Raw genomic sequence first — 25,895 nt, 5'->3', positions numbered from 1 at the left:
ATGTTACATAGTCATAATCTTATTTAAGTTCAATCCCCATCTGCATAACTTTTATGATAAATTATATCATGAACTACATTTATTGTTTCATAATTTTAGAAATTAATCTGGAACGATCAGTTAACAACACTTGGATCATCCAAGAGAGATAAAGATTGGAAAGTAAAAGGCACAACCAAAAAAAAGGAGATGTTGCTATTGGATTGAGAAAAGAGAGAATATAACAGAATGCTGTGGCTACTGAATTAAAACTCAAAAAAAGAAAAAGAAATGAAAAGAAAGATTTGCATCCATGGGAAGATGATGACAACCACCCCAAATTTAAACTTCTAATCTGAATAGCCATAAAACCTTGGAGATGTTCACACTCATGTCATAAAAAATGTGAACTTTCTTCGGAGGAAATGAACTTTGAAAAGCATGTTGCCCAAAGCTTCTTCATGCAGACATGCGAGGCAGCTTGTTATAATTTCAAGATAGCAAAGGATCATAAAGATGAGGTTCCTTGATTGAGGGATCTAAGCCGAGCAACAGCCAGCTTTCTTGACAGCTGATACATCATCCTTGGTCCCTACATTGATGGTCTGACCCTTGGGCAAAGTTGTGGGATCATCGCCAATATCAAGAGCCTTCCTGCTGACCACACGATAGATCTGAGTGAGAACCTCAGTGAAGGCAATTTCTACATTCAGTGACTCCAGCGCGGATGTCTCCATGAAGAAAGTGTTCTCCCTCTCTGCAAAGGCCTTAGCATCCTCTGTGGAGACAGCCCTTAGGTGGCGCAAGTCAGCCTTGTTTCCTACGAGCATAATCACAATGTTGGTATCTGTGTGATCTCTGAGCTCCTTCAGCCACCTCTCCACATTCTCAAATGTGACATGGCGACTGACATCATAGACAACAAGAGCACCAACAGCTCCTCTGTAATATGCACTTGTGATTGCACGATATCTTTTTTAAAGAACCAGGAGAAGCAAGCATGTCAGTCTGCATGCATGTCACAAGCTAATTTTACATAGCATTTCGAACAATATAGTAAGACAGAGAGTCCAACTAGCATCCAACTATGTTAAAGAGGGACAACGACCAAAACACAGTACCCTGTCCACTTTTATAATCCAAACAAACTGAACCAGCAGTAGCATATTTTGGAAAAGGCTCATTAAAAGATCAAACTGTACAGACAATCCATGTGAGGGGAAACAACATTAAATGGTGCAATTAACCAAGGTCCGACAAAGCTGTTGATACTTTGAGAGGATATCTAGTGACCTGGGTGCAAAATGGTGCAGGAAGACATGTACATTTGGCCAGGGAAAAGAGATAACCAGATGCCTCTTGGCATCAAATAAGCATGCATCACCTCCCACATGTCATGTCTGATCATCCAGGATTGCAATCTTATAGTTACATTCGGAATCAGAGCATCAAATGTTGTGACATTTCTTAGCCTATGAACTATTCTAAATCAAATTAAATAATCTCCATTACTAATCCATGACAGATGGCCTGGGGCTTCTTCCTAGGGCTACGAGTCAATATAGAAGACCTAAAGCAGCACTAGTCCTAGAAAAAACATCAGACAGGAAACTTTTTTCCTCATTGTGGCCATACACTGATTGCTTTGCCAAAGCATTACCATAAAGAAAGATGCAACGGTTGATGATATGCAAATCAAAATACACAAGAAATTAATGGTAGGCATGTAATAGGAACCACTTTGGGTGCTTCTCAGACACATAATGGTTGAGAGCTGCAGCCCAATGTTTCTGTCATGTCACTGAATTTTGAACTTTCTTTTTTTTATACTGGTATCATGCAATTTAGCATCAGTAGGTGGATGCGTCAAATAGCACATATATGATCTTTGTGATATGATCCATGCAGATCCAACTGTTGATTCTAAACTTATCTCTTGTAGATGAATCTACTTGCTCTGATTGTTAATCAAATTTATTTGTGTGATTCTATGACACGACTCCACTGTCAATTTCAGGTGCAAAATTCAGAACCTGTCAAGTATTGGCATGATGAATGTCAATAACCTCAAACATGGCAAAAGTTTTTTCGCTATGGTCACTGCTTGGAGCATAATGCAAAGCTAAGCACTTCCAGATCCTGTTATCTGATATCACAACTACTTTTATATCAAGATTCTGCATCCAATCCAATCTATCTATCACTGGACCCAATTTGAAAGTTTTCCAACACGATCATGATTCGGGTACAGCATTTTTCTTATTTGTTCATTTATTTATTTAGGTTTCTGTCAGCTAATCATTTCTACATGTTCCCAAACAACAGAAATGAGATAAATGTTCTAACAATTACCAATATCGATGTATCTAAATATAAAAAATAGTTATTTTCTATTTGTTTGTATCTTACATTTCCCCTCTTGCCAAATCAATGAAGCTCACATGCATTAGAATCGGATTTTCACCTCTGTGTCATGCAAAACTAACTCTACGCTAGAAAGAATGAAGCATCTGTTGTACCTGCATTTTGACATTGTACTTGAGTGACGCAAAACATCCTAGAGGATGAAGCTCCAAAATTCATTACAAGCAAAATAGGTAGAAAACATTGATCCGAATAAACGTCTTATGAGACATACGTAACACGAAAATAAACCTATTGCTCGTACCAGAAAAGTACTCAAGTTGAAGCATAGTAGTTAAAATCTCTGGATAAAATTGATCCGGGAGATCAATCTTAACAAAGGATTGTACAAGTAAAATTTACCAGCAATTCAAATGGGTTTTTTGGAGGTGTTTATATATATATATATATAACATATATGATTTATTTCAGTAGAGGCTTCATTTGGCATAAATTGAGCTTATACTGAAAGAAGAATGAAAATATTGGGATTGGTTAAAATGCGGCTTTATAGCTATCTAAATTACTTATGGACACTTCCATCACCAAGGCATTGCATCAGAATTGAATCTGGAACCAGGAAATAGCAAATAATCGCACCAAGATATCTTAGCTTCATCCAAAGCGAATTACATCCATCATGTTTGTCTGCGCCCGAAACAGGGGAAGACGATAAATGCCACCAATATTCTACATAAAAAAATCAAGAGAAACAGGAATTTGCCGACCAGATCTCGGCAACCGAAATAGTCGGTCAGGGAGGGAACAAGAGAAAAAAAAGGAACAAAGGCTGAGGCATTCGATCTAAGAAGCAAGACGCAGCCGATAAGGGGGAAAATATATCTAAACGAAACATTATGAGATAGAGATCAAGAGAGAACAGAGAGAGGGGAGGAAGACGGACCTTTCTTGGCCGGCGGTATCCCAAATCTGGGCCTTGACGACCTTGTCGTCGACGTGGATGCTGCGGGTGGCGAACTCGACGCCGATGGTGGACTTGGACTCGAGGCTGAACTCGTTGCGCGTGAACCGCGACAACAAATTGGACTTGCCCACCCCCGAGTCCCCGATCAGCACCACCTTGAACAAATAATCATAGTCGTCGTCCGCCCTGTACGACATCTCTTATCCCTCTCTATCTCCTCCCCTCCTGCTTTCCTTCTGGTCACCAGATCCAACCTCCTCCGTGATCCCTCTCTCTTCGAGCAGTGTATTGGTTTCTGCTGCGTCTCACCGGATACGAGGATTGGCTGCTAGGTGACAAGAGAAGAGCGAGAATGGTGGAGTCTCTCTCTGTGTGTGTTCTAATTTTAACATTTTAAGAGTGGGGCGGACGATTCCAAGCTCTAGGAAGCGGAGGGAAATTCCGAGGTGGTAGAAGGGGTCCCACCGATCTCTGATCACCTACGCAGGGAATGCGAAGAGAAGCGTGCGTTGGCTTACGCTGCTCCGACGGCGCTTTTGGGCTCTTTTAGGCGGTGAGCGGCTCTCGTCCCCGTGTGGCCTATGGATGGTCCTGTCCATGTAGGCGACCGGAAATTTCAGGTTAGGGTATTCCGCGCGGCAGGTTAACAAGTCTTAAGTCTTGTAGAATAATTGCATTATTCTGGATAATATTGTTTGAGAATTATTTTAGCGTCCCATGTCTGGGATAAATTTCGAAGGACAACGTTGGAAAGGAAAGGGTTTTCCTCCTATCTCCATGGAATTGGTTGATATGGCTTTTTGCTTGGCTATGAATTAATTGGGCTTTTATGCGCGGCGGGACAGCTTACGTGAAGAGATAGACTTGCGTCGCGATGGCCGTGTCAACTTTAATATTTTTTATATATATTTAATGCAGTTTGTCTTCGATTCCGCTATTCAACACGAGGGTGGAGAGCGCTCCCTTGCCTCAACCTGAGCCCGGCACGTGAATTGCAGGTGTTTGAGGGCGAGAATGAAGGAAACAGAAAAAAAGGTAGTTGTGGCAGTTATTCCATTCTGTTGAAAATGTGAATTAATTAATGCACTCACGAATTATGGTTGGAGGGAGGAATATGGCTGAAAACATGAGAATAGATTAGGAAAGCTCACAATGCAAATGGAACTCTTTTTCTTTTGCTGAGGTAAGATGATCTGGTCTGGTACAGCTCAACCGGAACCCAGTCGTTCATCCTATGAGTTGAATAGAGCCATGTTTCTTTTCTATTCTAGTACTTAGCTCAAAGTTCTATTGTAAATCAACCAGAATCAAATCATTCATCCTATAGTTGAGTAGAGCCATCTTTCTTTTATGTTCTAGTTCAATGACGTCAATGTTTAACGGGTAGATCAACGACAACCTGACCATTCATCCTATGAGTTAAGTAGAAGCAAGTTCTTTTCTGTTCCGGTGCAATTAGCTCAAATCAATAGATGTATCAACAAAAATATGAGCTAAAATTACTAAGAGGTGTTTCGCTGGAAAAAATCACATTCCGATTCTGATTCTAAAGTAGAATGAAAATAGTTCAATCTACCAAAACTCAATCCCGACTCTCTCTTAAAATTTTAAATTTTCATTCTGATTTCGATTCGTATCGCGAACCAAATGATTCAAAAAAATTGACCACTCTGATTCCGATTCTAATCCATTAAGATTCTGAGTGCAAACCAAATATCCTCTAAAAATAATGAAATCATTTAAGAAGATATTTAATTCACATTCAAAATTGAAATTGAAATGAAAATTCGAATGAATTAGAATTGAAATCGAAATGGTCAAATCCCCCAAGCATTTAGTTCGCGATCGCAATTGGAATTAGAATAAAAATTTAAAATCTTAAGAAGAATAGGGATTACAGTTTAGGTAGATTATATAAAAAAATCAGATTGGACACAACAAATATATGCGCACATGAATTTTTTCTGTTCAAAAATCGCTGTAGGTGAACCATTCCCAATAAGGTGAAACAACTAATTCACAAAAAAAAAAATTGGGATTCAAATTACATTATGAGAAACATGCTTTGAGATCTCGAGATATGGTGCATCACCTAGAAGTAATCATAAATGAAAACAAGGAGGCTAACACTTTGATATATAGGTACAACTGTTCCTTGAAATGATCGATATTAATCAATTATACAAAAACTTATGACACTTATAAAATAAAACAAGACTTTTGCTTTCTACTCTTTTTCTTCGGCTTTGGCGGACGTATGACCAACTTGATTGCAGCATCAAACACAACCTTCACATTCTGTGCAATAAAAAATGTAGAAAGTTACAATATACATCATAAACAATTTGATGATTTGGAAAAGGTACAACACATTGATAAAACATTAAAAGAATATATTGAATATATTTTACCATAAGTACTTCAAAAGCGTTTTACCATAATTTATTAAAATGAGAACATTTCCAACATTTTCAATAAATGGTTAGAAACTGAAGTACATTTAAGTGGTACAGGTAACAATCTAATATACTTATTACAATACAAAATAAACAATTAATTTATCAAAAATAGTGAGGTTTTAGGTTCCCTTTCATTAAAGGCTTATACCAATATGTTATAATGCCTAAATTCTATATCCATCAGAAACTTGCAAACATATTTGAGAAAAAAAAATATAGTAATAATAGATTTTTTCTGCATCAACATTGGAGCTACGATTTTTCTTCTACGTTTACAGTATTATTTTAAATCATAACCTGAATTATACCTGTTGAGTCTTGGAACTACATTCTATATAAACCGCTGCACCTATTAACCTTTTCAAATCTTCTCCCTGATCCAAACAAAAGAAATAACTTGTGAAATATTCATGCAGCTTGATAAAAGAGCTCGATAGTATTTTTGTTCTTATAGATAGACTTGCCTGTGAGGTTGTAATTGGTGTGGCACCAGGGTGATCGATGAGAAATTGCTTGTCATCACGTAAATCTATGCCATAATATAAACAGTTCGTATCAGTTTCTGGAATGTAATAATATTTTTGGTAAATACCTATTTAGGGGAAAAAATATTTATCAAGAGAGAATAATATGTTTGCATAACCCAATAGTGAAGTTCTTTAAAGCAAAAAAAAAAAAAAAAAAAGAAGAGTGGTAATTAAATCATGTATCTATTCCGATTGTCAAACCGCTTCAGCTTTTACTCAATATGTTGGATGAGTATATCACAACAAATACATTATTTTGTTACTCCCATATCCAAATGTATTTGAATTGCCATGTGATTTTTTATAAAGAAAATATTTTTTTTCTAATGATACCCAATTTGATCTGTAATTAATCTGTTTGACTTTGAAGAGATGCATGCATATATAGGCAAATCTATCAATCCGCTTACCAAGTTTGGTTCCCACTAGCACAATTGGTACATTGGGCGCATAATGCCTCAACTCTGGGATCCACTGTAAAATAAACAAAGAAGCAAAAAGAATTGAAAGTAAACCAGCATCCCTGGAGATCCAACAATGCTGAAAGAGAAAAAGAAGAGATGCAAGATGTGGAAGTGTATAACCTTTTTGTAAATATTCTCATAGCTGGCCTTACTAATGAGAGAGAAAGCTAACAAGAACACATCAGCACCTCTGTAACTGAGAGGTCTTAGCCTATTGTAGTCCTCCTGCCCTGCAGTTGTAAAATTAATTTTAACAAACTGTAAAGATCATCTTATTGTTATTCTAGCACATCTTTCTACATGAGCTTACCAATCAATGTTCCCACCTAATTGTGTTCTTAATTTCATAATAAACAAGAAAGAGTTTATAATAAACACATCCACTCCACCTCACCTCATCAACTTAAATCAAACCATCAGCCACCATTATCATCATCCATTTACACGTCTTCAGTGAACCCCACACAACTTTTTCATAAAAGGGTGAGCCCCGGACTAAGCGAATACCATGTATACTCTAGTATAAGCTACTGAATTATTAGCCGTTGTTATCTTTCTCAGAGGTGTGGGTTTGTCTACAATTGCTGTCAAAGGAAAAATAAAGCTCATAGGAAATTTGAATCCAGGCAAATGTTACTGATGGCACAGAACATAGATCCAGTTCCACACCACCATACAAAAATGTCAGTTATGAAACTGCTCTTCACTGCAAACCTGGATGTCTCAGTTAAGCTCCATCTCTAGCCTGCTTCCTCAGGCTTTTCATAAGAAAAAAGGAAAAGTTTTAGGCTGACCTGCAGTGTCCCAAAGCCCGAGGTTCACCGTGCTCCCATCCACCACCACGTTTGCACTGAAGTTGTCGAAGACAGTTGGAACATAATCCTATCAGTAGCAAATGAGAAACAAGAGAAATTGAGCTACCATGCATGGACCTTGCCACACTTGCCGTTGAGCTATCGAAATCTTTGGCCTCAAAGAAAGTTTTCAGTGTTACCGTTGGGAAGGTATTGCTGGTATAGGAGATGAGCATGCATGTCTTCCCGACAGCCCCATCGCCGACGGTCACGCACTTGATGAACCTCGCCGTGCTCATCTTTGAGACTCCCTCTCTTTCACTTCCTCTCCTTCTCTTGGTGCTACTTGTATAGATGCTTTAGAGATACTACTCAAAGCCTGAAGTAGAAAGGGAAAGGCAGTGGAAATAAAGAAAGCCAAGAGGTTATGGTGGGAATTTTGGTGGCTAAATGTGGTGGGGATGTTTGAAATTTTTGAATGGGAATAGAGGAGGGGAATGAGAGTAAAGATGAGGCAAGGTCATTTTAATGAGGTGAATGTAGCCCCACAAGCATTTGGGTGTACACCTCACACCCTTAAGCTAGGGGACTTAGCAATGATGGGCGGCACCATATCTGATGTTCTTTTATTTTGCGTTGCTTTGAGTGCAAGGCCACGGCCAGAATCCACCAATCAACCCCCGTTTGAGTGTTGGTTGGTTAAGCGTGGGAGAAGGGAATGAAGGGAATGATGGCACATATCCGGGGAAGAAGGAAGCCTTGCTTAATTAATTACCTACCGAATCACTATGATGGTGAGGCCATCATTGTGCCACCATCCTCTAGCTAATTCCATAGAAACGTGGGAAAGGGAAAAGGACCATTGGATAGAGGAAACTTTAACTAGATTGGATTTGAGTAACTAATTAAATTGCTTATTCTGTGGTAGATATGCTGCTGTGAGTCCTTTTCGTAGCTGATGCTGCTATCTAATGTTAACAGTAGGACCGGAATGCTTCCTTGGTGGACTGGGTAGGTGGTTTGATTTGATGAGTACCCAAGTAAGAGGAAGGCACGCGAATGCATGGTTAGCTGATAGCATCAGCATGAAGCAATGTGTGGGCGATTAAAGGTGCGTGCAATCCATGGTTTGGATTTGGCTGCCGATTACGTGTAAGTTCATGAGGGTGGAACAATAAAAAATCTTTTCCATTGATTTATGAATTTTTTTTTTTTTTTTTTTTGAGAAAAAACTAAGAGAAAAGTTTGTTAATGACATGGTATAATTTCAACTTTTTCTTTTTGTTGAAAAAAAAAAAGGAAAAAGATACAGTATAATCGGTACTAATTGAATATACCTTTGTGGAAAACTTGCAAATCACACCTATGCCACTTGTGCACAATAACCTACTCCCAGCCAGGAAGACACCTTTCTGTTCTCATGTAGATGTTACGGTCAAGACTTAAATAGACACTGATTTGTTACTCCTTTCATATAGGCCAAATTTTGTCAAAGTGAAATATATTTCATACTAATTTCCAATTTGCTCATAATCTAGGGATTTGCTAATTGTAGTTCATAATTATCTATTGATTGGATATGTGGATTTTGGCATGTTTTAATAGACTTTTCATTCACCCATTCGATTGGTCAATACACGATCTATTGTGCACATGAGGGAGTGAGGGAATGAGAGAGAGTGAGAGAGAGTTCATGTCCATGATGATCTGAAGAACAGCATGTCAATGCAACAAGGTGGTAGCATAAGCAATTATTATGTGGGTAGAAAGAAGAATAATGGCATAGTGAGACGCAGGTGCAAGGTAGAATGCCGAGAACGAAAGTGTTTGTTCTCAAAAAGAAGAATCCATGAGATGGAGACGCAGAGAAAGATAAGTAGATTTGCTATTACAGTAGTTTCCATGCAATGTGTAAATTCAAATGTTCAAAATATACCTTGCTTGTTTGGTATTTTGATGTTGCTTCCCGAATTATTTAGGAAGATAGCAAGTATGATAGGTGGTGAACATGGTTGATATGATTCTTTTTTTTTTTTTTTCTTTGGGATATGGTTGAAAAACAAGGATGGAAAAATAAATGGCTCGCAAGAAAATTTGGATAGATTATTTAAAGTCAATCCATCAGAGGTCATCCAGCATGAAACTTAGAATGGAAGCTGGTGCAGAAGTATACTATCCTTTCTGATTGTTCCACACATGTAACATTTAGTATTAGTTAGACCATAAAAGATGCGGCTCATCCTAAACTAACACGAAAGCAAAAGGAATAACATTGAAGTGTCTGGCTCAGCGCCTACTTATTTAAGTGAGATCTATGTCCATTTGGCGACAAGTCTCCTTATAAGCAAATTCTTAACCTCCTGTCACTCTACAGCAAAACTTTCTATTGTAACCTTTTACTATTTTTGTTACAGCAAGTACAAAAATAGGACACACACAGATTCGTACAATCACACAAAATAGAGAAGAGAAGAAAAAATAAATACAGAATTTACGTAGTTCGACTGAAAAGCCTACGTCCACGGACAAGACACGAGAAAAAAATTTTACTACGATGAAAAGAGAGATACAATCACTCAGAACTCTCCAAACTCTAGCCGCAATTTGATTTCCCAAACCTCTCTCACAAAACTGTCGAGATTAGCAAAAAGTACAATATTTATACTGATCCATACCACGGGGGGTATTGTCCCCCGCACTCCCAAATGAGGTCAGTGATGGGCTTCGAGCATGGACCTATTGGCCCATGCCCTCCGCTACCACCACAAACCTTCCAAAAATTTTATTCAGATCGCAACGCAGGCTTTTCGGATCGAATTATAGTTCGAGACAATAAAAAATATCCAAAATTCAAGCCATATTACTATTTTAATATATTACGAAGGGAGCTTCTTGCTCCTTTCATTCTATAAAAAAAAAAAAGTAAATTTTTTTTGATATTAAGCATGTTTTTATAAAAAATATATATTTTTATGCATTTTACGCTACTTTAGCAATCTGCATGCACAATGTGGTCCCAGCTAACTTGGTCAACGAGTAGCATATTAGCTAAGTTGAATTTGGGAAGCATGATAATGTTGCATGATTCAAATTTGATGAGTTAAACATGAATCTACAATGAATGGAGCAGCACCATACTGGCTGGGACAAATAAATCACAATTGAACAAGCACAAACAGCATCACCATAGCTAAGTCACGCATAGGGTTACATGATTCAATACTCTTAAGAACCAGTTTTGATTGCGAGGATGGTAGTCATTTGTTTGTGCAAGATTTCTTCTTAACAACATATTCAGGGGGCATTTGATTCGTAATAAAAATTAGAATGGGAATCGAAATGACTTGGAATCGAAATCGAAATAGTCCAATCCTCCAAAGCGTTTGGTTCGTGATCGGAATCAGAATAGAAATCGAAATTGGAATGAAAAATTGAATCCATAGAGAAGAGTAGGGATTGAGTTCTATATAGATTGATCCATTCCCATTCTACTCCAAAATCGGAATCGAAATGAGACTTCTTCCAACTAAACGATTGAAATAGGAGTCATCCATTCTGATTCCGATTTCAGACCCCACTCTCTCCAACCAAACACCCCCTCAAAGGCAACGGTATGAGTAGGAGACCTCCCAGTTCCTACAAAGAAGGAGAAAGAGGGCAACATGAATAAAGTGACTCCCATGTTCCTTGTTAAATAACATGAAAAATAACCAGGTCCCATGTCACGCCCCCGACCCGAAATTGTGAATCGAGGGTCATGGCAACCGCCGCATACTCATAGAAAACTCTTCCCATAAGCATGCAAGGCATCTTATCAAGCTATCCTAAAACAACAGCGGAATAATTAGTCAATAATTTAGATCCAAAACATAACGATCTAAATTTCTTCTTTAATATCTCAACAAATTCAACAATGATTCATAAGCCTTACATCAAATTCAATAAGATTTTCAACCTAAAATAAAAGTATAGAGATTCTGCTTCTGATCACTCTTCTATTCATATCTTGTATCATTTTAATTCCTCAACATCTATAAAAACAGTAAAATAGGAGGTAATGAGCTAGACAGCCCAGTAAGCAATGATCACTTTCAATAGATTTCATCAGGCATTAAAGTAAATAATCATTTATAGAAAATAAGCATATAAAGTTCATCAATTTGAAATCAATTTCGATTATGCAATATAGTTTATGCCAAATTTATTTATTTTTCAAAATTCGAGTTTCTTTTGAGATTTCAGTTTCTTTCATTCTTAAATTCTTTTCGTCAACCATAAGCTATGACCATATTTTTTCTATGGCAAGATCATAACACCGCGTATCTTCTTGCAGTGAGCTACGAATCATCTGGCAGCAAAGTCTTTCGGAACCGCTGGTCTCTCTGGCGGTTTGTCGCTGGTCTCTCTGGCGACATAAATTCTCAGGATAAATTAATTGCCAACATATATGCCCCCATTAACGGGATCCTTTACATAGTCAGGTTGTCAATTCATATTATTCTTATATCAAAATTCTTCATAAATCATATTTCATATTCTAATTTCAATAAGAAAACATATAATCATGTAGTAACGAAATCAATCAACATGAAATCAATATGTTCAATCATGTTTTATCATAACATATCAAAATATAATATTTTTATAATAAAATATTATTCATCCAATTCATGCATTGTTTCACAAATTATGTCAAAAAAATACATTATAATTTATCGATAAATTTAGAAAAAGTAAAACATTATTTACCTCGAACGCATTCCAATAAATCCACATAATTCTATAAATTTTCTTCCAAAAAATTCTGTTCGTAGATCATATCGCGATATCTCATGATCAAACATCCACAATCCTATATAGGATCAATTTCAATAATTAGAAAGAATACGAATACCATATTTCAACGGTTTAGATTGAGTCCGATCATCTAATTGCATCTAATCAAAATCTAATTAGGACATAAACGATCCAAAATTTGACTATCAGATCAAATCGGATTCGAAGTGATAGGATCGAGGTTTCTTCATTGGTTTCGTAAAATCAAGTGGAGAGAGAAAATCAGAGGAGAGAAAATTCATGAGGTACAATTTGAATTAATCAAATGCCATAGTCTAACATCTCGATTGATGTGATCAAAATGATCTAATCCAAATCATGGTTAAATCAGAATCATGGATAATCAAATTGAGAAATATCGAATCTGATCAAGGTGAGTGCCAATACACTGCCCGACAATTATGGATCAAGATTCTTTATCAGATCAAAAATATTAAAAAAAAATTATTGACTAATCTTTTAGAGAGAGAAATCGATCGAGAGAGAAACGACTTAGAGAGAGAAAATTCTAGAGAGAGAAAATTTTAGAGAGAGAAATTTATCTTGGACTCTTCAGACGATATGATTTAATAAATCTGATTGATCAGATCAAATCATGCTGAAATTATCATGTGGATAATTCAATAGAATCATGAAAAATAGAATCTTAAAAATACATAATCTGATCAAAGTGGGTGCCGGTGTACCATCCGATGATCATAGATCAAAAATCCATCACTAGGATCATTTAAATTCATCATCATTCTTCTCAAAATTCTGAAAAATTTTAGGAAAGAGAAATAACCTAGAGAGAAAAGTAGAGAGAGAAAGTAGAGAGAGACTAGAGAGAAAGAAAAAGTAGAGAGAAGAAAAGAGGGGGGGAGAGAGAGAGGAGAGAGCCTACATTTTTTTTCTATTTTTTTCTTTTTCTATTTTTTTTCTTTTTATTTTCTTTTTCTTCCCGTGGCTTGCATTGGGCCGAAACAGGGGATCTCAAAATCTCCTGTTGGCTGGCCGACCGACGGCACAACTGGCATGAGGGCGGCAATCGGCACTAGGAGGACGATCTGGCAACAAGAGGAGGGCCAAGTCGGTGGCCGGCGGCGATCACCGGTACCCACACATTCAAAAAGGACTGAATCTCTTTATCAAAGAAATCCGACGACTTCGGTCACCGACGAGCACACCCACCGGCACGGAAAGAAAAGAAGAGAAGAGAGGAAGGAGAAGGAGGTTTACTTTCGATGCCGACGAAGTTTTTCTGACGAGAAATCTCGATGGGCACAGGGACGGCCTTCCGCGATGATTTTCCGGCGATTGTCGCCGATGGACTTTGGGTTCTCCGGTGAGAGGGAGAGAGGAGGGTTCTCCTCCTTAAATAGAGTCGGAGTGGGCCTCTTTCCGACTCTGGTTGGGAGATGGTGAGAGGAGGGAGAAGACTCCCTTCTCCTCTGTTTTCTCTTTTTTTTTTTGTATTGGGCTGGGTTGAAGGCCCAATGGGCCGGGCCATGACATCCCATTTAGGCTCCCAACCATCTCTGTCACAGGTCCAAAAAAAAAACAGTATCTATATGGGCATCTAAGTGATAAGTTGGAAAAAAACAAAAAGCGGATTCCTGTAATTTTGGAGATCTACTTTCTTTAAGCCCAGTTTTATATGCATCTGGAACAAACGATCATAGGACTTCAAAAAAGGAACATATTAGCACACTGCAGAAAGATTACATTACTCCCCATCTTAATGAACTGTATCACATTATTTTACAACTTATCACCGTTGATGCAATTAAGGTAGTGTCATTCTCGGTTGTAGGGAGCTGTTACTTGTGGAGAAATCATTAGATAGATCGGTTACACGGTCCACTGTGGATCTAGCTTGAAATGAATCCATCTAATAATTTCATCCTAGGTTAAAATGAATCCACCTAGAGTGATTTTACCTTGGGTTCACAATAGATCTGACCCACCTAACAATTTCTCTTGCTCGTGTGCTCAATTTTGTTTCCTTGTCTGTGTCTGACCAACGCTTTCTTATGCATCTGAAGGTGAGGTGGTTCTGTTCATTAGGGCATTGCTGTCAATGGGCTGGGTTTGATGCCCAGCCTGGCTGGCTCGGACCAGGTCTTTGTTGGGCTTGATCTAGAAATAGTATGTCACGGGCTTCAATTGGATTTGGCCCGCTGATTTAACGGGTTAAGCTTATTTAGACACACCATTGCAAACTCGGCCGCGGTATCTACTTTGTTTTATTTTATATTTGTAGCATCCGGAGTTCAGTATGATTTGGAGTCCAGGAAGAAGTGCTGTGTTTCAACTTCAACCTCGCACTTAGAGTCCGGCGAGTGTACTTGTACCATTCTTTTTTTGGTAATAAAAGTTATACGATTACCTTCCATATTACTGCGAAAAAGAAAAAAAAAGATCATGTATATAGCTCATCGGTTGTGCTTGTAGGACTCCTTTTTGGAGAGGCCTATGTTTAGGCATCCACATATAGAGAAATTTTTTAGAATTATTCTTCTATAGATCTAAATCACGTTTTTTTTCCCCTTTTTTCTTTTCCTCTTTTTGGTTAACATAATTTGATGATAGGGATCTGGGAACATTTCTAAATCACCATGCAAACCCTTATCATTGGTTCACTGCTTGCTCAAACTTAACATAATTTATCGATAAAAGTTCTATCTGACATCAAAGGCAATAAGAGAAGCATCATGTTGCAAGTATAAATCATGATTTTATCTATTAAGGTTTCTTTGTTCAATTTATTGAAAGAGCGATTGAAAAATTTTAAAAAATAATCAAAACGAACAAAAAGAAGATGGATTAATGCACGAGACTTCTACAATAAGAGTAGCTATTTAATTACTTTGAAAAGAGGAAGCATAATTTTATGAAATATTGACATGTGATCCATCCTATCTAGTTTTTCTTATTACGATCAAAGTAATTCGGCATCCAACAGATACCATGAGTTTCTTCACCACTCTTCAATGCCAAAAAGACTCGGGTTATATCTTCTACAAGCAAGAATGATTGGTCTTTTTTTATATAACCTCGATCGTTTGATTGCATTTTATACATATTTCAAAATACGGTGTAAGTTTCATGATTTGTACGGTTCGTCATATTTTGAAAAGTACGTGAAATATGACCCATCAATTGAGATGGTCATTTCATCATCGTTAAATGTTAGAGATTACTCCAACACTCATCTTCCACACGTTGCCGGCCGGATTGTAAGACTATCCGACGGCCGACACCCAAGTTAGTTCTCCAAATTAATTAAAAAAAACAAAAAAATAAACAATTGTTACAAATTTAGAATTCTCGTTGCCTCCTACAAAATCGAGAAATCTTGCCGCCTGTGGGTACTAATATCGACCGTCCAAAAACTCTAATATATTAAATGGACCGGAATTCTGCATGATGGAAGGAGGCAAAACCCCATCTCAGGATGTGTTTCTAGACCCCCGTCTTGCGAAATCTTCCTGTGAACCACCTACAAAACCCTAAAACCAAATCCTCTTTTCCGCACTTCTATCCCCCACCTTGCCTTCTTTCTGTGCCTCCCCTCTAAACAAATAAAAACCGTCATATTTTTCTTCCTCTTCCCCTATTCCTAACCTCACGTGAACTCATACCCATCTCCCCTCTCCCTCCCCACCCTTTTCTTTTACTGAAGACCACCTTTGCGTGCAACCAAGCTCGGAATAGAGTATAGGGCAGCAGAATAACTCCCCTCGATTTAGCCTTCTAGGATGCAGAGAAACGTCCCCTATCCTCCTGCGGGCCCAGCCCAGGCCCCTGCCGCCGGTGCCGGTGCCGGTGTCGGCGCAGGGCAGGGCGGTCACCAGGCATGCGCGTCGTGCAAACACCAGAGGAAGAAGTGCTCCGAGAGCTGCGAGCTGGCCCCCTACTTCCCGGCCGATAGGACGAGGGAGTTCGGCCAGGTGCACAAGGTTTACGGCGTCAGCAATCTGACCAAGATGCTGAAGGCCAATGACACCATCCCCGAACGGGAGCGCTGCGCCGAAACCTTGATGTGGGAGGCTGAGTGGAGAAATATCGACCCTGCTAATGGCTGCTACAACGAGGTCATAAGACTCAGGGATGAGAACGCCATGCTCCGCCGCGTCATCGGAGAGTGCATCGACTGTAGTCGTCAGCCCCTGCCGCAGCCTTACCATTCGCCTGTTCAGCACCCGCGTCGGTATCCAGCGAATGGCAATGATCACAACAACAACAACAACTACTTAATCCGTCAAGCCATCAATAACAACAACGGCAACATTGGCGGAGCCATGCACCATGCTGAAGTGGTACCTCCGCAGCATATGGTCAACTATCCTCCTAACAATGGGAATGTGATCAACGGATACCATAATCCACATCACTCCCATCCTGCTATCTATATGCACGGGCCCGGAGGACAGGGAAACAATGGTCATGGTACATTCTATCGTTAGATGAACACAGGAAGCTGATGGGATATGTAAGAGGTAGTTCGTTAAGCCTATTAATTAATTTGCGCTTGGTAAAAATTTCTTGAAGTAATTTTCTTTTTCTAAAGTTTGAATTGTTGTTCGTCATTGGCTTTTTCTTATAAGTTCTTTTTTTTCTTTTCTTTTCTTTTAACTGTAGATGGTAAAGGAGATGGATCTGAGAGGGGTTGGCAAAGAGCCTCTTGTAGCTGGGAGAGGAGTTCGAACGCGTCCGGGAGTGGAAGCATATGTATTAATTTTCTTCGTACTAATAATTATTATGATTTACTTTAGCTTCATTACTGCTCCTTTATTGTAATTATGAGCATTAATTCGATGTCATATAGGGCATTATTATAGAGTTTTATAATTAAATTCAGCTTATTATTGAGCATTAATTGGAGACGAAATTTTGTTTGCCATGTTATCTATGGTCAAAGTTGGAAGACTACTATGTTACTAATTAGCATTGGTGGAAAAGCGCAGAAGCTTGAAGAGGTAAATCTTCTAATACAACATGCTGAAGTTCCAAAGTTATGTTCGAATTATCTTCTTTTGCTTTTGAATCTTGGAACAAGTTACCTACCCAAAGAACTTCTATCGCATTAGTTTATGTACCATGTGATGTGCTATATAATGTGAGGATGTAGATTATTGTTGCCTTCCTCAAGGATTCTGATTGCATACCTTGAATATTTCTGAAATAATTGAACTTCTTTCTCCCTGAAAACATTCATGGTAATAGTTTATGGGCTCGTGTGAGTATGCACTTACAGTAAATGAATATTAAAAATGTTACAGTCGCAGTAACTGGATCCTTGCAAGCAATCCACTTAGATGCAACCATACATGCACAAGAAAATATGTCACGTAGTGATCTTAATCCTATTTATGTTTTTGCTCATCTTTGCCAACTATAAGATCTTTCAGAATTTGTTAGCCGTAAACTATAATATCTATTTTAGTTAGGAATGCTACTTCAAACTTGGGAGATATTTGATGCACTTTTTTTTTTTTTTTAATGAAATGGGAGGTCATATTAGATGCACTGTAAGCCGTAATAACCATTTTGCTAAAAGATCAGAAGTGACAGAACCACACATGATAACATTTTGAGTCTATAAAATCCTTACACAAAATGTGCATCCAAAAAACAATAGCATTGTACTAATCTTTCTTTTTCTTTTTGTGGGAAAGGGAGGAGAGAACTACCCCCACTTCGTAGAAGAGAACCGCACTGTAGCTGTGAAATTAGATACTTAAATTCATGTTATATAATTACTGACAACTTCTATGTATAAATAGATGGCGCATGATGGGGTCTTGAGCTCGGAGTAATTAGGCAGAACCTATTGACCATAACTACGAAGCACGTAAAACCAATCCGAATGCTTTCTATATGGATGAGTAATCAATACATTATACCGCTCATAGTTGATTGTTCCAAGGTGTAAATATTTTTTTATCATGCAGGACAAGTTTAGGTGTGGATAATGATGATGTTAGTGCACATGTTCAACATATTTCAATTTTTACATCCATAGGATAATAATTGCAGTTTTCTATTTGGATGCATTCACACCATTATCCAAAATGTTAAAATATGAGCTGCGTGAGAGAGTCTGAGATATGAGGATGAACAAGAGTATTTATCATGGAATCTTCATCTAAATGATTCATGATATAAGATTATTTGCAGACTTAAGCATGCACAGCTTGTTGCTGCTACCAGTCCAACTTAATTTGATGATACGCACTCGATGCTCATTCAGAGCCTAGAAAACATTGTATTAGCCAATCCACATACATAGATTTGCTGCTTGTAATCTTACCAGCAGCAAAAGCAAGCAGGAGAAAAAGAAAAGCAGCAGCAATAGCAATACAATCTGCACCACTACAACACAACTATAGAATGTCTTCATCAACTCAAAACCTCCTTGGCAATGATACTTCCTGCTGCATCTGCAATAATCTGATACATTCTTTCAGTGAGATGAACAGCATCCCAATACAAGTACTTGCTTGGATTACTACACGTGCGTAGGCCTTTACATGTCTCCCCAACCTCAACCACCCCTGAACCGCAGCATCCCTTTGATGCCTCTACCAATCCTACAAGCTCAAGGAAATTAGACACTTCTGAGGATCTCCAGACCAGCATAAGGACTTAGATACATATTTCGTCATTACTTACCATACTTCTTGGGTTTCTGTGTGGCGTCGCTTATGATTCTATAAATATCTAGATAAGAAGCTCTCACTCCTGATATCTCCTTTAGGGCATGCACTTGTGCTACTACCTTTGAGTTGAATGATATGGCCGCATCATTGTAACTACTCACACATTTTTGAGTGTTTGCAATAGTTTTAACAAGTGGGAGACAACCCATTGGAGGAAGACCGACCACAAGGAACCTTGTTCCCCCAAGTTTATGCATTTCCTGAATTTCGGAGAAAGTTAATAAAGGATATGGAGGGTAAGAAATAAAGTATGTGATTGAAATGATCGGGACGAATACCTTGATATTCTTAAACATGAGTGTGATTAAGAAGTCCTCATACTCTGGCACTGTGAATTGCCCTGACCGATTAGAAAACAGAAAGTAATTTTGGATGAAATCGTTGCTACCGGCACTCACTACAAAGAGAGCATTCTTCAGAGTCTGCTCTGTTTTTGCTGGTCCAACCTTCCTTCTGAGATGGATCTTATAATGCATCAGATATTCTAACTGCTTGGAAAATGGTAGCACATTCTGCAACCCAAGTGAGAAAAATTGCAATAGAAATTAACCTTATGACGCTATTCATATCTGTAGAACAATAGATTAGATGGTTCTACTATGATACTTTATCCTGTTAGCTTTTAGTAAGTCCACCCTTCCTCCTTTTCCATTCAAAAGGAACTCTAATCGATAAGTGCGACAATTCTTTAGACTATACAGAAGACTTATTTATTCTTCTTTCCATTTTATGCAGGAGCAATAATTTATTTAAGCCTAAATACTTTGGTTCTGGATATATTGCATTGGAACCTAATTATAGTGTACTAGTTCTAATGCAGCTGTAGATGTACATGACTGTGAGATAATTTAATTAAAATCTTATAATTCTGAAGAGGCATGAAATTAATTAGTTTATCATATTTGTAAATTTATATTAAATAGGATTTTTTTCTCAAAGTCCATTGACATTAGAAAGCTTTTTTTTTTTTTGAGAAGTCTAGTATGATTCAAGTCTTTTAAAAGAAATATATAGAGTTATTATAGAGATGCTTTAAATTTTAATAGTAATTTTCTTAGGGTTATTTTTCAAATTTTAAAAATTGGAAATTAAGGCACTTTTATATAGTTTAAAGATAAGTGCATATATGTAGCAGGGAAAGAAATTTGCAGATTGGTATTATTGGATGGCTGAATTAGGTAAAACTGAATAATTGCAAGAGATATATATTTTTTTTAAATAAGTGTGCAAATAAAGAAATTGATGCTGGAGAAGCTTTTAGATTATTACTATGAAATCAAGTTATGGTCCTTCAGCTAAGACTCTTTTACGATCTATCTTTTTGGAAATATGGTGAAGATGCATCCATTTGGATTTGAATTTAGGACCTCTTCAATGCGGAGAGATGCCAACCATCAAAGCAGAGTTTGAATGACAAAATACAAGGTTTATGTGCAAGCCAATCAAGTGATTTTGGATGAGATTTATGCATTTATGTAGATGGAGCAACTCTGAATGGAGGAGCAGGATCAGGTCTTTTGTGTGAAAGATGATCAACTTCTTTTGCTCGCACAACTACCCGATCATGCTTAGAAGAAGCTTTGAGATGCATGATTGAGTGTGAGCTTAGATGATCATGCAAAATCATGCATTGCAAAGCATTGTTGAAGAGTCACTGCATAGAAAAGACCTTGATGACTCTTTTGTGCAAAACAGCTAATCCGACCCTCTTAGAAAAAAAATACTTGAGGCGGCTTGCAGCATTCACTCGGCTTTTGCAACCACACTTCGTGAGACCAATTCAAAAGGAACAATAGCATTATGTGACTTTTTGAATGAGATTTTCGGGTTGCTATAGCATTTTGGAAGCCTTTAAATATCCTTTTTTTTTCAAGAAGAAAAATATTTAGAGAAATAGCCTCAAATTATAGAAGGTACCACAATCCAGAAAAAGAATTACTTTATTTCAAAAGGTAGATCTTGAAATTGAACCTATGTGTTTAAAAATGTATACAAGTAATTGCATCATCTCGAGTTTCTCATTGCTGGGTTTTCTCAAAAATATCGTCATTATTATCTTGCTCTCTATTTCCATGACTCGATTTTATATATCCACGTCATATCTGGCCGATTTCACTGGTCAGTGGTTCAATTTCATATCTAGCTGTAATGAGATTGATCAGACATTTTCCCAAGTTATAATTACTTTCGCGTTCCCCAGCTTTAGCTGGGTTCCCATGTTTCCTTCATTTTTGGTGGATGGAAACAGGGTGAACCATTACCTTCTCTATCTCTCTCTCTCTCTCAAAAAAAAAAAAAAAAGAAAAAATAAAGGAAAAATAATACCCATTATCATACAAAATAATGCAAAAGGAAAGAGTTTTTGTGGGGGCACCGTACTGCAATTGAAGCGGTAAACTCATCATATCCGGAAGAAGCTGATGCAAAACTAACTCCATATTGAAGCTGCTCTGGACTGAGATCTGGGTCCAAAAAAGCTGGAACGCTCTTTGAAATACCAAATGCCTCAGCTGCAAAATTGTAAAATCCACCAGCCGTCATTGCAGAGAACAAGTACGTACAAAGTGAGCTTAAATCATACAATGGAAGAATTTTAAGCAATTACATTTGTATGTGTTTTTCTTCATTGGCTAGAAAGGGAACGAGTTTGCTTGCTCGCAGAGTAAAATGAAACTCTCCCAAGCAGCTGATGGAACATGGAGACTAGTTTTCATTTAATTTCTTTCTAGCTGCTTTCATGCTGTGCCCTATGTTTTGGATCTCTCCGTCCATGATGTTTGTTTCTGGGGTGCCATGATGAGCCATGTTGGTTTAAAAAAATTTCGACCAACTGGTAAATTGTCGGCAACAGCAGGGCCCGAAATTGTCAAGGCATAGCCGCCTCCACCACAAGACGCCAAGAGTGAATAGTTTTTCTTATGGACCCAAATTTGACGCTCTCCATTTTGATTTTGGATTTTTGGATATTTTACTATGCTCGTTTTACACCGATATAATCTTAGATGGCCACCACCTCAGCCAATCATAGAGATAGATTACCATGAGATAGAGCATAGTGTGCGTCTGTTTACGTAATCAAATCGTACAGTGCTCATCTTGAGCTGTACTGCTCTCTGCAGGACAAATCATGTACAGCAGAAGATCCAGACATTTTGATGGACATGCCGAGTTCCTGCTAACTGATGCATGATATGGATCTTAAAAGTAATTATAGTTAGTGCCTTTTTTGTACGTCACGTGGTATAAGCCTTACGTAACTATCCGTATCCCGTGGTAGGACGGTGGGCAGTAGATCAACGTAAATAAGGGGCTCTGCTTTGTAACAGCTCCTTTGTGGTGGTCCTAAGAGTTAGATTGGTTTATTAATGGCAATATGTTTCGCTCTATCCGTCTTGCAAATAGTTATTCAGCACCTTAAATTGTGCATAAAAGTAGCTTTGTCGTATCCCACCCACTAACTTCCAGAATAAATGCCGTCATGATGCGTTGCGAGGATGGTCGTGATTGCGTCCTATGCATCAGTTCTCATACATGAGCACTTTTTTAAATAGCAAATTTCTACCATGAAGCAAAAAATTGAAGCAAAGGTCTAGGTTCTTCTCTCTCTCCTCCATTGTTGAGTTAGATTTTTCATTTTAATATAAGAGGCCGATGCAAGAAATCGTAGCATCCATGACTTATTTTAGTCATATTTTAAAAAAAAGATACTAGAAAATAATGCTTAGTCTCATATTTATAGTAAATTTTAAATTTCTGATATTATCTATAGCTTGTTTTTACTCCAGCATGATAATTTTTTTTAGTAGTAGTTTTCAGAAAATAAAATTTTATGCTGCACCCATGATAAATTGCTAGTATTAGTTTATAGCTCATCTTTGTCATAGAATTTACAACTTTATTTTAATATTTCTTTAAATAGAGAGCAATAATGCTTGGCTTCCTACTTATGATAAATTATGAAATAGTAGTCTATAGCTTATATTTATTTTTCTCATCAATAAGTTGAAATATTTTTTGAAAATATGATTAGCAGACATAAAATAAAAATATCTGTTAAGAGTATATTTTAATTGTGGGTTCAATTGTAACCCCAGATATAGACGTACGTGATCAATTTGGCTATGGATCTTGATCATCGATCCAACATGAGTATCTTATATTAAAGTTATGTTAAAAATTATAAATAATTTGAATAAACATATAGAGTGTATAAATTATTTGAATAAACATATGTACTGTAAAGTATATATTAAAAATTCATATAGTGGTGTTGCTCTTTGGTTACGGCATAAATAAAATTATATATATCTCAAAGATCATGTAAGAAAAAATTGTACAAATATAAGAATTTTTTGATGTTATTGATATTCTTAAACATTTTAAACAAAATGCTAATGGTGCATGACGGGCAGTTTGAACCAGATCGAAAATTGGCCCCAAGAGAGGGGGAAGGGGGTTGGTTTGGAAGCTTATATATTATATACTACATATAGAATTTACCGATGAAGTCAGTGGCAAGCCTGCCGTTGCAGAACCGCCCGGTGGGTCGGCCATTGAAGAAGTCCTTGCCGTACGGCAGAAAGTTGGCCTTGGAGTCCGTCGCCAGTCTGTTGTTGTTTCCGGGATCCACGGTCGAGTCTCCGAACACCAGAATGCACGTCGTGTTCCACCGCCTCCTCGGTGGTTGCAGCTCCGCTGCCCATGCACTCATCTGCAATGCCACCAGCGGCAGCACGGCCACGATGGCTCCCAACCTCGTCATCATCTCTCACTCTGTCTTCGACCAGAAAAGAAGAGCCCAATGCTGGCCTTTATAATAAAGAATCCAGGGTGGGTCTCGAGCCTTGCCCATGCTACTACTTAATGCATCCACTACCAAACGGCGGTTGGGAGGCCTCGCAGCTGGCCGGTAGAAACTAATGGAGACTGGGCTGGCAGAGGATTCTTTGGAGTTGTTGGGATGCAGTTATTTCTTCCGTAGGGGTTTTTAGAATAGAAGATCAGCCGCGAATGCTCCTGTAAGTAACGCTGAAACAGAGAAACTGCATTAATGAATGTAGATGGGGCGTGCACCATGAAGACTATGGGTTCAGGTTGTATCTATCTTTTGCACGAAAGAATGATATTTGGTCTCTCTGTGCTGCTCACAAAGTACCGGACTCCTTCATCCGACCATCTACGTAGGGATTCGTGCACGAAAGATACAACCCTGTCGCCGTGTAAAACTATGACTTTGGGTTGCATCTTTCGCATGAAAAAAGAATTAACCTTCCTTTGCACGAAGCAACCGTTGGATGATGGGAGGGTTCGGAATACTATGCGATCTGTGCAAAGGCGAGCCAATGGTTGGTGCCGTGAAGGGAGATCAAACCTATCAAGATGATCAGGTGGGGCGTAGCATTAATTTTTGACCGAAGAAATGTTGTTGGTTGGGAAGAATTAAACCCTTGGCTCATACATTTATAGGTGTAAGGGAGCTTCTTCCTTTTTTTCCCCCCTTTCCGTGGAAGAAGCACTTGAATGGAGTTAGGTGGGTGTCTATTTGGCAATATGGTAAAAGGATTTCTAGGCGGAGCAGTACAGGAGACCGGTAGTAGGCTTCCAAGTTATACCCGGCAAAACATGGGATTAGACATTTTGGCCACGAAGTAGGATCGAACACCTCAATGACTAGGTTAGCTTGAAACAGGGGGAGCTGGCCTGTGATTAATTCATTTGGGTTGGACCCGACTAACATGTCTCGTACTCTTTCCAGTTGGGAGCTCAACATTTCGACATGATCAACAATCGGCTCAGTTTGAACTCGAGAGCTAGGCTGCTCAAACTCAGCAACAATGGATAGTGATCGGGCTGGTAAATTGAACAAATATAATTTAAACCTAACCATATCGTTTTTAATACTTATCATTGAATTCTATTAAGATAAGTCAAATATATCAACTTTTGTGATCAACTCTGTTCTATTTGATATTTTAGTAATTGCATCGGCTCTTATTCACGTAATTGAGTTGATGGTTGGTTTGATTTGGGTTACTCGTCTTGGATTCGAGCAAATCATTCTTATTCTTCCTAAGAATGTTGGATAGCCTAGCTAGGGAAGAGCTAATGAAATATCAGTTTGTGTAAAGAGATTTCAATTTATTGTTATTGATAGGGATCACATCCATTCATGACAATCTGTTTTTCTCACCTATCCAAATATTATCTCATTTCCCATGCTCCGAGTACAACAAATCTATCCAAAAATAATTTATTCTATTCATACCTCACCCTATTTATATCGGATCTTTGGCATCCACTCAAACTTACAATCAAGAGTACAAATCAGTCAAAATAGACTCGATTCAATTATTATTGAATTCAAATAATTTGAATAGCTTTTCAAATCAAACTTAAATAGTAAAATATTTGATTTGAAAGTCCGTGAGTCTACTCAAATTTTATATATATTTTTGATATATATTATTAGTAGACTAAAGTTTGATTTCGAATTTAAATTGGCTCAGTTGATATTCGAGTTAAATCAAGTCGGTCTTGATTTTATCTATTTTTTATCGAGATAAATTTAAGCTTGAGATATTAAGATTTGATCAATTTCAAGTCAAATTTCAAATTCAAATATTTTGAGAGCTTTCAATTAATTATTCGATTAAGTTCAATTGGATATTACCCCTATTTACAACTGACGTGATTGAAACAAAGATGGATGCCACTTGGAATCAAACCCCTGCACTCTCGTGTAAATAACAAGTGATGCTACTTCTCGAGGAAGCAGGCATTCAGTGGTAGATCTCTGATAATTCA

The 25,895-nt window shown here is 37.8% G+C and overlaps 4 protein-coding genes across 4 annotated transcripts; 1 reads left to right on the top strand and 3 right to left on the bottom strand.

Annotated features, from left to right (window-relative positions):
• Window positions 1–191: 191 nt before the first annotated feature.
• LOC105040972 (ras-related protein RABA1f-like) lies at window positions 192–3,760 on the bottom strand. Its single transcript, XM_010917740.4, has 2 exons — window positions 3,287–3,760; window positions 192–951 (listed from the first exon to the last, which is right to left on the bottom strand). The coding sequence occupies exons 1-2, from the start codon at window positions 3,502–3,504 to the stop codon at window positions 519–521; spliced, it is 651 nt and encodes a 216-aa protein (XP_010916042.1). The 5' UTR covers window positions 3,505–3,760; the 3' UTR covers window positions 192–518.
• Window positions 3,761–5,339: 1,579 nt separating this feature from the next.
• LOC105040973 (rac-like GTP-binding protein RAC13) lies at window positions 5,340–8,073 on the bottom strand. The gene is made up of 6 exons (XM_073254374.1): window positions 7,752–8,073; window positions 7,552–7,639; window positions 6,878–6,987; window positions 6,704–6,767; window positions 6,075–6,295; window positions 5,340–5,605 (listed from the first exon to the last, which is right to left on the bottom strand). Exons 1-6 carry the CDS (start codon window positions 7,848–7,850, stop codon window positions 5,507–5,509), a joined length of 681 nt encoding a protein of 226 aa, XP_073110475.1. The 5' UTR covers window positions 7,851–8,073; the 3' UTR covers window positions 5,340–5,506.
• Window positions 8,074–16,127: 8,054 nt separating this feature from the next.
• On the top strand, window positions 16,128–16,835 carry LOC105041530 (LOB domain-containing protein 28-like). The gene has a single exon (XM_010918483.1). The coding sequence runs from the start codon at window positions 16,128–16,130 to the stop codon at window positions 16,833–16,835; it is 708 nt and encodes a 235-aa protein (XP_010916785.1).
• Window positions 16,836–18,609: 1,774 nt separating this feature from the next.
• Window positions 18,610–23,861, bottom strand: LOC105040975 (GDSL esterase/lipase At5g45950). The gene is made up of 5 exons (XM_010917742.2): window positions 23,592–23,861; window positions 21,471–21,601; window positions 19,370–19,603; window positions 19,045–19,291; window positions 18,610–18,962 (listed from the first exon to the last, which is right to left on the bottom strand). The coding sequence occupies exons 1-5, from the start codon at window positions 23,854–23,856 to the stop codon at window positions 18,772–18,774; spliced, it is 1,068 nt and encodes a 355-aa protein (XP_010916044.1). The 5' UTR covers window positions 23,857–23,861; the 3' UTR covers window positions 18,610–18,771.
• Window positions 23,862–25,895: the final 2,034 nt, after the last annotated feature.

This window comes from Elaeis guineensis, chromosome 3 (genome assembly GCF_000442705.2).
Source record: "Elaeis guineensis isolate ETL-2024a chromosome 3, EG11, whole genome shotgun sequence".
NCBI lineage: Eukaryota > Viridiplantae > Streptophyta > Magnoliopsida > Arecales > Arecaceae > Elaeis > Elaeis guineensis.
This window is presented reverse-complemented; position numbering and strand designations above follow the sequence as displayed.